At 37.0% G+C, this 16,862-nt stretch overlaps 2 protein-coding genes across 5 annotated transcripts in view; one reads left to right on the top strand and one right to left on the bottom strand.

Moving 5' to 3' along the window:
* The window catches only part of LOC124640046 (sodium/potassium-transporting ATPase subunit alpha), a 45,396-nt gene extending 30,161 nt beyond the window's left edge, over positions 1 to 15,235 (bottom strand). For 2 of the 4 annotated variants that reach the window (XM_047177632.1, XM_047177633.1), the window contains exon 1: positions 15,150 to 15,235. In XM_047177632.1, the coding sequence (XP_047033588.1) occupies positions 15,150 to 15,173 (24 nt within the window). In that variant the 5' untranslated portion in view covers positions 15,174 to 15,235. The remainder of the gene's footprint in view (positions 1 to 15,149) is intronic. The other 2 variants (XM_047177631.1, XM_047177640.1) reach the window with 2 other exon arrangements.
* On the top strand, positions 8,838 to 11,514 carry LOC124640048. The gene is made up of 2 exons (XM_047177642.1): positions 8,838 to 9,005; positions 9,344 to 11,514. Exons 1-2 carry the CDS (start codon positions 8,890 to 8,892, stop codon positions 11,187 to 11,189), a joined length of 1,962 nt encoding a protein of 653 aa, XP_047033598.1. The 5' UTR covers positions 8,838 to 8,889; the 3' UTR covers positions 11,190 to 11,514.
* Positions 15,236 to 16,862: the final 1,627 nt, after the last annotated feature.

Below are 16,862 nucleotides of genomic sequence, written 5' to 3'. Positions count from 1 at the left end.
CACCCATTTTCCTTGCTGAATTTCAGATATTTTATAAAAAATTAAATCATACGATCATGGAGGAAGACGGGATGCTAGTTAAGTGCGTAATAATTTGAATAAAACCCCATAAAAATAGTTTATTCTGCCTAATATCGCCTTTGTAACTTCTTGGACGGATGGGCGAATGAATCTTTTTAGGCTAAGCCAATTTGTGTAGAATGTCTATAAAAATGAGGGAACATTCATAATAATGCAGGGCAATATTCGGATAAGGAATGTATAGTACATTTTATTACTTGCGTTGGCATTCTCTCTCTGGCACAAACAGGCCACAAATCAAATATTCTTTGTGACAATGGCAATTCTGAAATGCTTTACAACATTTCTTCATGCATAAAATTTTAAAATTTTATATTCTTTATCGTTTTATTATTGTGAATTACTGTGCCAGGATAATTTTATTTTAGTCGGCGGTTTATGGGATATTAATTTTGCAGGCATTCAAGCAGATGGGCAGGATGGATTTTGAAGTTTTGTAATAGGATGTAATTAATTACAAATAAGTAAAAACTACAGAATATGTAGGCTGATATTTTATGGACTTATCTTAGTGTTATTCGAAAGAAACCATCAGCATCTTTCCGTAAGAAAACAGAAACTTCGTAACGTCGAACAGCTAGGAGTGAGCTTACTGATAAGCACACGAATAGTTTTCTTAAAGGAAACTTTGGCGATGGGCCAGCAAAAAGGTAAGACGAAAAATAAAACGCATCTTTACATACATATGTTATACATATTTAGCCTTACTCGTGTGCCACATGATGGGACTAGGCAATATTGTACAACTAGTAAATGTGTCAATGACAAGCACGCACGTAACCTTATAAGCCCATTGTGAAGGATACCCTGAATTTTGTTTCAAGGACTTTCTTCAGCAACCCCAGTCATAAACACGAATATATTGGAATAGCGACACGCAATACCTCTATGACCTTTCTTACAGCTACTAAAAGTTCGACGTAAGGTGTCAGACACTGCTAATTAAAGGTAAGTAGCTACCTATATACTTACAGGTTAAACGTCCTCCATTTTGTCGATACAGCGAACGTACGGTTACCGGAGATACATTACGGACTCTTGGAAATCGATACCTTAAGTACACAGATATTGAAAATGGTCGATGACTGGAAGCTCCTAATGGCGGCGTTCATTTACATATAAATTGTCAATTTTGCAACGCCTAAAATACCTTGATGGATCCATTCCAATCTGACGAAGGAGGAGGAGTTGAGATGAAAATGCTCGATTTCGTTTCGACTTGAGACGAATAAATAAAACGGTGAGGTTTTTTTTTCAACCAGTGTTTTGGGTTTTCGTGAACGCTCTCCGTCATAAAAGGCAAACAGACAAAAGTCGGGATCGCTGTACAAACGTTCCGTTTTGCCAATTTTTGCTACAGAATACTGAAAAACTGACCATTTCACGCTACGAGTATCCTCGAACCCGTATAATCTGATAATAAAAATGTTTGCCGAAATAGAAAGACGGAACATTGGTATGTCGGATTCGTAAGCCAATCTGATTTATACATACAATACGAGCGCATACTGAAAATATTTTACACGTAGGTAATGTTTATTTCGTATTACCTTCACGAAAATAGGAAAACTTTGTTCTTTTGATGATGAAAGATGGCAGAGCATAGGTAGATCTTTGTCCAAAAGGTCTTTGTCAAAAAACAATGTACTTAACAACAAAAAAGGAGGGTCAAACAAATGCGTCTGTGCGGGTATCAAAAGATCCATCAGAATAATTAGGCATATTTTGTATAATGTTTACTGTGCCAAGGTCAAAATTAAGCCCATAAGTATTTATATTGCGTGGAAGGTCTTAAAATAATTGAGGCTATGCCTTTAAAATCGTATTACTAGGGCTACGCCAGATTTCTTGTAGGCATAGAACGGCATAAGATTATCGTACTTCGACAGTTTAAAAAGGTTCTATTCTAATAATGAATACCGTCAGAGGCAATGGATAGTCAGATCATTCTCATACCATTTTAAAAAGAAAACGAGATAAAATGTTATAAGAATAAAATTTTCATTTCCGAAGAAAACTACTGAATGTTTCATTGGATCTAGTTTACCCACAGGGGTTATTTCTACGTGCAAGGATGACAATGTACGCGAGAGCTACTTGCATAATGAAATCGCAACATTTGAATAACATCGGCGAAGCTCTCAACCCCACCAGGATAACTCTGTACATATATGTAAGAAAGTTCTAGAACAAACGTAATTTGGAATACTGAGCAGCTTTAGGTATAGGCGACTTACAAACAAGATTATTCCGCCACACGACTGCTCGCAATGATCAAACTCGAAATTTCTTCGTTTAACTTCCCTTTCTGGAACTTAATTGAGTTATTTAATCAGAGTTGGAAACGTATGCGAGTTAGACTCCACTTATTCACCTTTACAAGACACCGCTCGACAAGTTTCCAATTAAATGTTTTCTCGACTGGAATGTTGCGCAGCACTTGAGTTCTACAAAGTCGTTGTTAACAATAGATATGAATAGCGTTGTTCTAAAGCCCCACTAACGCTATTGTACTCCAAGATATATTACGAGGGTAAACATACTTGGAAGATGCTACCTTCGTTTCTAAGCTCTTACGTTTTATTTCTTTGGTGTGGCTTAGTTTAGTGTTAAAATGAATTATAAATAACATTTTTTCTAGAATAGAAGTCAAGATTGAATACATAATATTATGTAGGTACTTAAGATGCTGAGTAAATAGTTAGAGGCGCTATTAATAGCCTAGTTTATGCTGGCGCTCCCCTAAGAAATATTAATCGGGAAAGTAAACTGACCTTCACGCGCTTAATTGGTTCCGCTTTTCCACTCCATCACAAGTTATTTAATCTTCGTAAACAAAACCTTAATTGAAGCAGGTTTTACGACATGAGATTCCATGTAATTTTGTTGTTACAGTTCATTACTTCCTACATTGTGTTCTAAGCTAGGTACAGCTAGGCACGCCCAATGGAATCTTCTGGAATGTTACCTGTCCGTGTATTACGTACCTACATAACCCTCGGGTAACCCCGGGATTACCTTAGAAAATGCTCTATCTATACTTATTTTATGTGGAAGAACTTAGTCATTTTTATGTGAAAGATAAATCCTTTCAGATAAATCCTGGATATAAGTTGGAAATTTTTTGAACAGGGATTTTCCAGCATACGGATAAATCTTCAGTTTTTCTTTCATTTAGATTATTTTAGATTTTTGGTAGGCAACTATACATTTTATTTTCGCAGCTTAGCACCTCTATCGGTGTGATATCAGCCAATAATTAAGTCTTATTAATGTAAGCACAAAGCAATATTACTCTGGATCTATCCAGTAGGATTCTCACTTCCCATCCCTATCCTCATAAGATAATTTAACAACCCATTTCACCTTGCACACATGTACTCGCGCACGTATATCGCACCTAAAAAGGATTGTACCATAAATTTTTATTTTCTGCGCTGCAGCGAAGCTCTACGTAAGAACTTCGGGTTAATACCAGTTTAGTTTAGACATAAAACTATATTAAATTCACCTATGGCCTTTGCAACATACAAACTTATATAAGTGAACCAACCGACACAAAAACAAAGAGCATTCAAATAATATGATTCAATTTCCAGTGGCTTATTGTCTCCCCAACATAATAAGTAAAACTCATCGGTCACAATGCCTTGAAATGTCAATTCATCTAGAATCCCTTATTGATCTGCTGACATTGTTTTTACTGGAGAAAAGTGGCCCATTTTCATGGAATTTAATAGAAGTGATAAGTACCTAAATGGACAGGTTATTAGTACTTTATCCGTGGAGTTAAGAAAAATAAAACTTGTAAAATGATCTTCATGACAGCTGATATTCTTATGAAACCACTATAATACTAAGTGCATAAGTCGCGTGCCAGACTGAACACTGACAATTTGCAGTAAATCACCTAAGAGGTCAGAAGTGACGTGCATCGCGCTACACGAGCGCTCTAGAATATCCTAAAGTAGGTAATATCTACTTTATGTGTAAAGGCGAAACCTTCACTATAATACATTTTTCTCCAATTTCGTCACAAAACAAGAACAGTACGTTCTTAAAAGTAAAAGAGCTTTCAAGAAGGAGTTTCCGAAATGGTCAAAAGTAGACCAAAAACCAAGAGTATTTGCACATAATCCATAATCGGCCTACTTCTATCGTTTTGGATTACGAGCTCCTTTAGATATCAGTAGTAGTAGCAGTAATTCAGTCTGCCGCACTTACTACCAAACCGTTCGAAAATAATTACCATGTGCTAATCTCTTGTTAAAAACAAGCTCCAATAAATGAATTGCTAGTATCGTTATTCGAGATTAACTTATACTAATGCTTCACACCAGTACGAGTATTTTCTTGGCTGGCTGCCAGTAACAGCTTCGCTTCAGGAACGGAACTGGTTGAGCGCTCATTAGTTGACGCATGACCATTGACCAGTTCCTTCATCCCCTGTACGAGGCACGATTTATATGAATAATGGATGATACAATCCGTGGGACCGACTTCGTTATCATTGTTACGTAAGCCATCGATTGCGAAATGGAGCTGGAAAAACACTAACCATATAATTTTACTACGACTGCTATAGAAAGCCAAAAAAGGAAGACTAAAAAAGGAACGAGTAAACAGAATTATTCCCAACCTAATTAAAATAGAGATAACAGGTCCAAACAACAAAATTTCGTCATAATTATTAATGACTCTCATAAAAGTTGGAAGCAGTTCAAACGTGCTTATTCCTAAGGCTCAGCTTTTGAAACGCGTAAACAGAAATTGGTAACAATTTGGCGCCAGTGCATCTAAGTTATGAAACTTGCAGCTCGACCTGGGCGGATCGATGGCGACCTCTTTAGCGACCAATGCACCAAGTTAACTGCCCGGGAAAACCGTAGCGTGTGCTTTGTTACATTACAGAAATAAGTTGCCTCGATTTAAATCAGGTCTTATATGGATTGCCGATCTAGTTTTTAAACTACTTTTTAAATGTCTTTTGTGAATTTGTCGTCATGGAAAATGTTTCCTCATAATAGATGAAAGCTTTCAAGCCGAACTTTATCTTTCTGCGACATTACGTGAGTGACAGAAATTGGATTATCTACACTCTATTGCACTTCAGTCAGTTTGTGTGGAAATAGACATGTGGCGTAAAATATTGGGAGATCTCATCTGGCTTTTTTCTCATATTTTCTTCGCAGATAGGAAATATTTAGTCACGCCTTGTTGGAAATATTTCAACACCAAAATTATATCAGATTCAAGTATCGATAAAGATATCAAGATGAACTTAAAAGTAAACTGCTTTTTAATGAATACGAGACTTTTAGAAGCAGGCCTTTGAGATACGATGAAAGAATCGGTACAAACGATCGCGGCTATCATCGTCTGAATGATCGAACATTTTTCGCTTCAGTTGAGTTGTACGAAATAAAAAACCTCTAGACATTTCCGAACAAGACTTTTATCGTGGTAATCCTATACAAAGTCAAGCTGGGCAGATGAAGACTTCGCCATTTCAGAAAGTAAAGGAAGGATATTACGAGACGGCAAAAATAAAACAACCGATATTGAACGTTCCGGTTCTTTTTTTCAGTAAAAGCATTGGTTCTGGTCGAAAGTTAGAAGTTTGTTGCTGACATTCCCACAAAATCGATTACTGAAGTGCCTTAAAAAGTTTTAGAGAAAATCTATTTTTTTGTACTGTGTGTCCACGTAACAAAATTATCAGTTTTGTCCCTTTGACCTAGAAAAATATGTAAGATGCCATTACCGTGGAAAATACGGTTACATCCGAAGACCATATCTTAACGTTAACAAAAGGTGATATTCCCGGCTATGAGTTGCTCTCACAAAACGTTATCTCCGAGGAGCCACGAAAGAGATGCTGAATTTTGCACGAAAAATGATGCTATCTACTTACGGGGTGTCCTGCGTGAGCGACGAACGCGACGCGACGCAACACGACGCGACGTAATGCGACGCGATGCTATACGCGACAAATGTCCTACGTGATTTTGGTCATTACTTCTCAAATCATGGAGAAGTACAGTACAATTTTGCTTGAAAGTTCATATTTAAAGTACACACAGCAACATTCTTTCAGTTCTTTGTACTAATAAATGATTTCTATAATGTTTATGTTTTTTGTCCCACAACGCTTCTGAATAGTTCGTGGTGTCGCATCTGGTCGCCCTCAAATCAAGTGCGCGTTACGTCGCGTCTCGCCGCAGACACTCACATAGGCCACATGTAGGGCATGCCGTTGAGTTGATCGCGTTCGTCGCGTTCGCAGCGTCGCGTCGCGTCGCGTTCGTCGCTCACGCAGGACACCGCGTTAGAGTCTCAGAAAATCTTACAGCGAATTTGGTAAGCTTATTAGCCGCAGTAGATATACCTACACTGTTTCTTTTTTTCTTTTCGGTACTTTGTTACGTAAAGCTGTGTACGCAAATATAACTTAAATTAGCATTAAAACTACACTAGCATCAAGGCCCATCGTCCTATTACGAAACGAGCTTTGATATCCTTGGTTTCACTGACACCAAAAATAGTCGAAGACATGTTTGAACCACATTTCAGCGACTAGAATAAATAAAGTCGGCATATATTACCGTTTTTAATTCTCATAGAAATTCTTGGTTAATGTTGGCACATCACGAAAGCCAGCACCTTTGAAATACTAATCAATTCTAACTGGCTTCACGTACGTAGGTACAGTCCTTGAGGATATCGAGCGGACAGTTAATGAAAGATACCTGAACGCAGTAAGAAGAGAAGAAAGGAGAAAATATTAGATAAACCGGGTAATAAAAGCGCTTTTACGACGTAAGTTGGGCGTATTTTTCTCGTAGACATGCTTACTACGTACATACATATTGGCAAGTTTATACTTATAAAACACGATAAATAAAAATAAGGCATCGTATATTTCCTTTCATGCAAATAAGGGAAGTCATTGCCCTGTATTGATTTCGTAAGTAATTAGAAACTTAAGCTTAATTAAAATTGGGCAGGTGCCGACATTATTACAATAGATTACTTAGCCATACTCATTAAGGCTAAGGAATTAAATACTGTAATGAAGCAACTTAAATGAATTACCGACAATGCAACTTCTAAAGGAGTTTCCCATTAAATTAAAATGGCATGAATCACGTAAGCTTTGTTGCTAGGCGTACGATAACTATCGGGTTTTCTAGATCCCTATCTGTCATAACGAAGCACTACCTAGTGCCTACTGTGTGCGCCCCATTACGAGCCTATTCCCCTGCCAGTGGCCTCAGTATACTTTGCAAAATATTATTTGTCGTGGGGCAACTTATCGCGGCCAGGTTAGCGCACGCAACGTCTACCCTTTATAATTCTACATAACTGCAAAATTTATAAGTTCCGATACATACGTACGCCGCGAAGCTTATGTAACAAATACAAGCTGTTACCACGCCCGTAACAGCTTCAGTGCTTTCCTACCCTTTTAAAAGTAATAGCTAGGCTGTTTCTGTTGCTAACCGGTCCAGACGTCCAAATATACCTACGTATTAAGTAAATTCCGACAATCCCTTATGAAATATTTAACAACTTAGCAGCGTGACCTTCAGTATTAAAAAGTTTCTCGGTCGAAGAAAATTCCCGTCGAAAGAGATTTCACCCTAAAGTGGCGGTCATTATGTTGCCAGTAACAACGTTCGACGGGCTTGGAACTGAGATAAATATTCACGCCTCGCCGGCGATATTCTGAAGTCGACATCGCTCCGGATAGTCTTCAGGCTATGTACGAAAAATAATAAGCAGCGAATATTTCGGCGAGTAACGCAATTTACTGAACAATGCCAAGCTTTCCTTCTCTTCTTTTTCAGAAGGCCTATATTGAATACAGAATTACGGTCCGATATTATCGAGCCAGATATGTTAAACTAATTGCCAAACTACTTAGTACGTACCTAGTAGTTGTATGTCCGCTAAAGTGCTGATAAAGATTTGCAACGCTTTGTGTAAATTAAGAAAACTTAATTTACAAAATTATACAGTATTCGCAATAACAAATCTTTTGTAAGATAAATGACAAGACGTATTTATCACCCGCTGATGATTCAATTTAATTAATGGAACAATCTGTCTGTTATTTCGTCGAGAACTAACGAGGTGGCCGCCGTCAGCGATGTAATTAAAGCATTACAAAAGGCGCGCGGCGTTTCTGTGCAAATGTTTAGATACTCCTGAATAATATCCTCATTAGGACAAGGAGTTACACAATGTCTACGACGAACGCCACCCACGACAGCACAGGAGTTATGAGGACACGCTCTCATTCCCGACATCCTGCGGGAAGTGCGGCTACTTGCGTCAGCATCGTGCAGGACCTTAGCCTCACTCTATAGTTAACCTGTTGTAGACGAGCTCTCAGACGACTGCAAGTGTGATATATGACATTCGTCGTAAATACTCAGAGCACTGATTCGCCATCAAACAGTTAAGGGCGGGGCTGTAAATGGAAATTCTCCTGGCACGTGCAATTCACACTGCCTCTGAACGGGTTTGCATCTAATGAACTTACTCTGGAGATCTCTGAGAATTGAATCGAGTTATCTCTAAAAGGGTTTCCGTTTTGACGTGCCCCATATTCGCAAGGCTGTTTTCTAATTTCACAGCCGACTGCCTATTACGGGCGCTAAAAGATACGAGTCGAGATCTGTGTTATATGTGGGGCAGGAAAACTTTCGGAATTAGGCGAAACTTATGCGCTAACTGGAATGGGGTACCGTAAAACGAGGTGACTTTGAGATCCGGGGCGACATTGATGATTACTCAAAATTTATGGTTTTACTTATTTTTATATTTGGAATGGAACGTAATAATTTTTATTTTTATTGTGTTGGCAAGACTGACTCATCAGCCATGTTTTCCGAAAACGTCGAGGTGAGAGGATTGCTGTAAGTAATTTATTTATTTGTTTAAGTTAATATGTAAATAGGACAGTTTTTTTAATACCGGACAACTTTGAATGCACAAATGTATGTATTTACTTGGTATTTATGGAAATAGGATATGTGATTGTATGTTTATTTGAGAACAAAAACAAGTTTTAACCTTCCTCTTGCGGTCGCCATTTTGTTTTCTATGCTTTCATTTGTAGACCGGGGCGTAATTGATTAGTCATATGAGGCGACATTGATAGCTATCAATCTCGCCCCAGTTAATATAAAAATGGAAAGACATAAGACATTGTATCATTTATCAATCTAACCCCAGGTATTTATTTTGTTTGTAGAATCAGAATGGTTCGGACTTACAAGAAAACTCCGGGTACCCGCAACTACAAAAATTATAGTAATGAGACCCTCGAAGAGGCTCTCGAGAAAATCACAAACGATGAGCTTACTATAAACGCTGCCTCGCTTCAGTATCACATCCCATTCGGTACATTATATAACAAGTACAAAGGTTTACATGGAAAATCTGCCGGTGGACAGACAATTTTCAGTCATGAAGAGGAGATTTCGATTTTACGTGCTGCCGCCTCGTGTTCCGATTGGGGTTTTCCCCTGACATTATTAGATATTCGCTTTTTTGCGAAATCGTACTTAGACAAACGAGGACGAACAGTAGAACGCTTTCAGAATAATTTGCCGGGTGTCGAGTGGGCAGCTAGTCTTTTGAAGCGTCATAAGAACTCTTATGCACAAAGAGTGACAACCAATATTAAAAGATCTAGAGCAGCAGTAGGACAGGAAACGTTAAATAGATATTTCGATCACCTTGAACCTGAAGTAAAAGATATCCCACCGAGTCACATTTTTAATTATGACGAAACTAACATGGCTGACGATCCCGGAAAGAAAAAATGCTTGTATAGAAGAGGAGTAAAGTACCCAGAGAAAGTGATGAATTATTCAAAAAGTAGCACAACGGTCATGTTTTGTGGTTCAGCAGATGGAACATTATTGCCGCCTTACGTCATTTATAGAAGTACTCATTTGTATGACACGTGGAAGGAGCGCGGTATCGTAGGCAGTCCGTGCTGTAATGGATCTTGCTGTAGCCAAGGAACTCGATATAACCGAACTGCTAGTGGCTGGATTGATGCTCCGACATTCAGAGACTGGTTTATAACATGTTTTTTGCCACACGCTACCAAATTGGATGGACGAAAAATATTGATCGGTGACAATTTAGCGTCCCATCTTGATCAAGATGTCATAACTGCTTGTGACACACATAACATCGGCTTTGTGTGTCTTGTACCAAATTCCACGCACTTATGCCAGCCTTTGGATGTCGGTTTCTTTCGCCCTCTGAAAGGAGCCTGGAGAAAAACTCTCGAAACCTGGAAAAAAACTCATCTTCGAGCCACAAGTATCCCTAAGGAATCGTTTCCATCGCTCTTAAGGCAAGCTATCATAGATATGGATAAAGTACCACCGAAAAATGGGAGTGCCGTGACCGAAAAATCGGCAGTGAAGAGAAATTTGATTTCAAGTTTCAAAGCAACGGGAATTCATCCATTTGACCGAGAAAGAGTTTTAAGAAAAATACCTGACAGTGCTCCTTCCCCTGAAATAGACACGGTTGTTCGCGATTCCCTAACAGAGTTTTTGAGAGAGCAGCGCTACGGACAACAGTCAGAGCCGACTAGAAAGAAGAGGAGAGTGAATGTTGAGCCTGGAAAAAGTATTTCTACAGCTGAACCATCGACGTCCTTAGCAAATCAAAACCATGAAAATGTCAATGAACCTGGTGAGTCCCATGCTTCAAATCAAACATGTGAATCGAGAGCTAGGTCAGAATCTCCACCACCAGAAGCTATAACAACCGATGACTCTGAGTCTGAAGTTGAACCGCTAAGGCCTAAAATAGGAAAATTTATTTTAGGGAAGTTTGCGTCTAAGAAAGGAAAGAAAACATATCACTACGTTTGCTCTATTGAAGATATTTCTGGAGAAAAAATTGTAGTTCAAGGATACAAATCACAAATGAAATCAAAGACTGATTTTCGAGAAGTTCCTAATGATATGTCAATTATTGAAGAGTCTGATATTATAACTTACCTTCCAACACCAAAATTTGATGGAAAAATTTACAAGTTTCCGACTGAAGTAATGATTAAAGAGTTGTGAAGAAACCTTCTACTAATTTAAAAAATGTGGCATTATTTCTATTGCTTATATTTTCTATGTTTTTATTTTTTTTTATTTTTTTAAGTCTGTACCACGTACAAATAATTCTAAGAATGATTGTGTGACCATGTTGATAATTGCGTAGAAATATTTAGTTTTGATAATTATGTTACCTACCTACTAGGTACTTTTTGATCTCTGATTACCCACCTATTATGATTGTTGAGACTGATTATTATAACAGAAATTAGTAAAAACTTTAGAAAGTTTGATATTATTATTAATATACTGACTGATGTTGATTAGATAAAAAGTTTAAAAATTATTTGCGTGTTTTAATGTAGACCCTTTATTACAAATTAAATAAACTTGGACTCAAATATAACACTAATCAATTTCACCCCTAGAATCAAAGTAGCCCCAAAAAAATAAAAAAATAGCTATTTTTGGAACCAATAATGTCAATTTTTATTTTTTTATTGTTTTTTGTTCCTTAGCGGGGTGTCTTTCATATTCGATGAAAAAAGAACGTGGTATCAAAGTAGCCCCAAATTCAATATTAAATTGATTACAAGCTTTTTATTTTTTTTTCTATATTAATACCAACTTTTTCCAATAAAAAAAAATTAAATATCAAAGTATGTCGTTAGTCCACCCTACTAGCATTTTTTTTAAATGTGTAACATTCAAATACAAAGAAAGGCATCAGTTTACATTTTAAAATTAATCAATGCCACCTCGTTTTACGGTACAATAGATTACAAGTTGGTGGAAGTAGCCGCGCTGGGGGAAATATATTTTCAGTACCACCGAGCATGAAACGATGTGCGGGAAAATCTTTTGAATAGGAGAGTACGTCCACTAATGATGCTGAAAAATGAGACGCACGGACTATTCAGGCGCACTCATTCATAAGCCATAATGCGAATGGCACAATGTTGGTACGGGTGTGGAAGGCCAACTATTCATATGTTAGCCGGCGATCCCTGGTTAGTGTCCATCAATTCATTCACATGAGGAAGTAACCTTACTTTACAATTTGCAAATCTCGTAGTATGTACTAGACATTGAATGAGTGATTTATACTATTAATCTATCAGGATAGAGCTCCTCTGTGTCACAGTCTCGCTCTAACAATTGTTCAGTTGAGGCCGGAACAACTACATTAAATTATTTTATGGTGTTAGGTTTTGGGTGCAACAGAGTTGATTAATAACATCACTTAGTAACTGTATTACAACATAAAAACAAGAGAACCTAATAAAATAAGGAATAGGATACGTGAGGTCATACTATATGAGGGGCAGAGCAAAATTTCGCCGGTATTTTTCCGCTATACAGCTAGCGTACGTGGGTATCCAGTGGAGTATTTCGCCTACGGATGTGTTGGTAACCTTGGATGAAGATGAGCTCGTCTTGGAGCGCGTGCTGCGTCCTTTGACACAAATGCGGATGCGCTCAATTGGCGAGGCGGCCGTTATCGAACCGCGTTAAACACCACGCAAGGCTGCACTCCCGCACTTTTGCGATGTTTCATCAGTCAGTGGAAGAAGAACAAAGGAGAAAGGTCCACTCTACTGGCAACTAATGAAACCTCAGCATTTCATTTTCTAAGCTATAGGATTAAAACTATAATGATATGATATACCACTGTACATAGTAGATTGGACTGATATTTTAAGTAGCTTTCCAGAAAACGACTGAGAGAGCGAACAGGGATAAGTAAAAATATATCCGAATTTATAACCTCATTCTTTTTGGGAAGACGGTTATAAATAAATAAAGTAATCAAGTATTCATCAGAAATACGGCTACAAGTCAAAGGACGACAGAAATATTTCGAGGCTGAAATGATTGCTCTATTGCAGGCTTTATGAAATATTGCTGTAAAATTCAAATTTTAAAGCGAGTACCTATTGAGTATCTGATGACCACACCCATTTTCCTGCATGTGATAATGTATTGTAAGAGTTAAATCCAGACATTCTAGGACGATGTTTCGATAAAATTATTAAAATAGTACTAGTCAAGTCCGAAACAACCTCCGAAAGAACCTCCTAAAATATAATATGTAATTCAATGGCACATATAAAATTAAATGGAAAAATGGAAAACCACATGGAAATTCAACTTGTTAGACTGCAGATGAGACTTGAAGATCATGATAGTGATGAGATCCTTCTGAGATGTCTTACCTACTGATCAACCAATCGAACCGATAATTTTCTAGTGGACACTGCAGATTGTTTTTTTAGTATAATAAAATGAAAAATCCTGAACGAAAGTCATAAAGTTAATCTGCGTCCATATATGGCTTTGCATGCGGTAAGGGCAGACCTCAGATTTCTGTTAGTTATTTCAGATTTTCAGAAAATCATGAGTAAGAGTTATCTGCTACATAATGTCATATATTTAATATTATGATCTCGAATATGCCTCGTTGGTCTAGTGGTCGCAAGCGCGGCTGCTGTTCTCGAGGTCTCGGGTTCGATTCCCGGGTCGGGCCGAAATCGCTTTGTGGGTTTTCTTGAACTTTCACAAAGCAGCCCGTAGTCTGGAAGTTGGTGATTGATTCACCCGTGCATCGGAGAGCACGTAAATGTCGGTCCTGCGCCTGATCTCTTTCCGGTCGTGTCGGATTCCCGTCCCATCGGGATATGAGAGTGAAGGAATAGGGAGTGCACCTGTGTCTGCGCAAATGCTCGTGCACTATAATATGTTCTGCGCAGCTGGCTGATCTCCTTAAATGAGAACAGCCGCCGTGGCCGAAATCGGCCGAGGACGGGCATTATTATGATCAATTTTATTAAGGGTTAGTACTACTCAGAAGTATTAATCCAGATAGACCCTTTTCTAAATCAGCTGATCTCCATTCTATTTAATTTCTTCAATTTTAGTATAAAGGGACAGTTCAAGATATGTGCAAATTGACTTACGAAGTTGCATCAAAAAAGGCAAACTATAACACAAATTCATTTTTGTGTTTTTATGCATAAGGTCTCTTAATCTCCCATCTGTCGCTAATTATAAAACAATAGAAAATCAATTGTGTGTAGCCTGCGCTCTGAAGTTCAATCGTTTAATACATTGTGTTAGTACGCGTCTTAGGGAGAGCTACTATTATTTAGTTTTCAACATGACTATTGTAAAAAAGTTATTCAGAAACATTTGTAGTTTCTGGAGATCGGAAAAGCCATTAATGCCACCTTGGTTATAACTGCTTCTCAAGTGAGAATTCAATCAGATAATAATGATGATCATTGAACATTTTGGTGAAATGAGATACTAAGAACAAAGTAAAATTTATGGCAATATTCGAATTTACATTGTTAGTGAGATTGAAATTATTCATATAATATCCTGGTTACAGTGACTATATTTTCTACTTGAGAAGTTGCATATTTTTTTTTATAAGTTTCTGGGTTGTGTACGTACTCAATAAGTACAGGTAATACCTTTGTTCAATACCACTACAATGAGATTTTTATTCTAATTAGATAGTAAAATACTCAATATTACTGTGATACTAAATTATTTAATAAATTAAGTATTATGAGAAACCTGTTTTGGCAGGTAACTCCCCAATTTGTAATTTGTATACGTACTTACTGTACGCCGGTTTGTTTTCCTAATGCATAATTAAAGTTTAGAACTAATCATGAATTAAAAATATCTAAAATGTAAACTTATTGACTAAAAGATGTACTATAAAAGTATTATTCGTTAAATTCATAAGTTATTCTTTACATGAAATCAAATAATTCTATAAAAACGACCAAATACAAATTAAAAACGAAACCAACGGCAGGGGCGTGGTCTTCTACAGTTACTAGTTCTGATTCAAAGGCATCGATCGATGCAAGTTTCTGCTAACAATATTCCCTAGTATATTGAATGTTATCTAAACTCAATCAAACTCAAAACGGATGTGAAAATCCAAAGAAAATAATTAATACTCACGTCCAGGGACTCCTTTGACGCCATCTTTCACACACAAACAAATTAGTTTGACGTTTCTACAAAAATCGATAACAAGGTTTCTGGATGAGTTCGGATACTCTCCGAGCAAATAATACTTTTTGTACTTATTTTTTTCCTGTACTTCGAAAATAATTCGTTTTCGAATTAATGTGTTACCTAAGTACCAATAATGTAAAAGTTACTATGTATTAATCATTAGAATCAGCCATAAATGATACGATAAATAGCCTAAATATTACGGTACTGGTAAACAAATAATACCACACTAAATGAAGTGATACACCATTGATATCATATTATTTTTGTCCCTGCAAAAGTTTTAATCTTTAGCTTATCGTACTAGAGTTTTCTGCTATCTCATACCATGATTTATATATGATAAATTTTCTAAGGCATGTTCATGTTCAATAGATGCAGACTTTATTTTTATATACTACCGACCACATACTGAAATCATAAATATGTCGATAATGAACAGTTAGTGTTTCGGTGTAGCCGTTGAACACTGCTAGTAATACTTGGTATAGTTACATAATGCCCCACATTTATGAATCTTGCATAATATGTAGTTGTCGTGTAACCATGTCAGTGCCTTTTGTTGCTAAAGCTTTAAGCTTAAACAGACATAGTTAAGGAGATGGCCAAAAAAACACCCAGAGTCGACAGAAACTTCATATGTACGATTGGATTCAGTATAATGTAAGGATTAAAAAAAGTATTTCATATCATCTAAAAACCATGGGGTTCTCTTTTTATAACGTTTTTTCGATCATGATTTTAGTTCACAGAAAAGTTTACTTTTACTGTTTCATGTTCATTAGAAGTTGAATGCAGACTCATGATTGGACCGTTTTGCATCGCTAAGTCATTTGTTACATTTGACAATGTCACATGGCGCGATTTTCAAAGACAATTTTTAAAGACGTTTCATAGCCAGTTGTGAAGGTTGCATATAACTGCGAAACCTCTCCAAGTATGTAAGGTCGGTGCTTTCGTGTTTGGAGTGGTTAAATATAAGACCTTTTAATCACCAGGCAATCTCAGTAACTATGGGGATATTACTGTTGGCTAGTATAATCTTAGTGTACATAGATTTTTTTTATGTTCCCTGATGTAAATGATCTTTAAAATCAATATAAATTCAACGACCTCTTTTTGTGAAAATATGATATAGCTCCTATACCCCATGGATTTCAGGCTGGAGTTTTTGGCACCATCAAAGGTCTATCATAATGAACCTATTGGTAAGCATTTCATTGCTGTCGATTCTGGGTTTTTTTACTATGAAAATTTGGCCATCTCCTTTCATAATATCTAGTTTATTTTATAGACAAGGTATTGAGAGTGCATGGTATTGGGAGTAGGTAGGTATTGTATTTTGGAAATTATTACTTTAATCTTGTTTATCCAAATAAGCGCCTTCCCCTATAATCTGCATGACCAGTCTAATATACAAAACTAAATTCATACTTTCATTCATAACTGATTTACGATATTTTTTTTTTACTTCACGCAAAAATGTTTTGTGCCTGAAAAATTATAATTATTCACTTTGTCTGTTTGTGTGAAAAATGAGAATATCCGCACGCAACGACATTGACAGCGCAGCAATGACAAATGACATGCCAGTCTGACGCGGATAAAATGTCAGTGAAAGTGTTGCCAGAGCACAAAAGAAAATGTATATGCTTT

The sequence above is a fragment of the Helicoverpa zea genome, chromosome 20 (genome assembly GCF_022581195.2).
Source record: "Helicoverpa zea isolate HzStark_Cry1AcR chromosome 20, ilHelZeax1.1, whole genome shotgun sequence".
Classification (NCBI taxonomy): domain Eukaryota; kingdom Metazoa; phylum Arthropoda; class Insecta; order Lepidoptera; family Noctuidae; genus Helicoverpa; species Helicoverpa zea.
The sequence above is the reverse complement of the archived record's forward strand: the minus strand, read 5'-3'. Positions and strand labels throughout refer to the sequence as shown.

Excerpts from the sequence above, each read along its gene's own strand:
- LOC124640048 (XM_047177642.1), top strand. The coding sequence starts at position 8,890 with ATGGTTTTACTTATTTTTATATTTGGAATGGAACGTAATAATTTTTAT. Across the intron at positions 9,006-9,343 it reads GTCGAGGTGAGAGGATTGCT|AATCAGAATGGTTCGGACTT; the intron begins GTAAGTAATTTA and ends TTTTGTTTGTAG.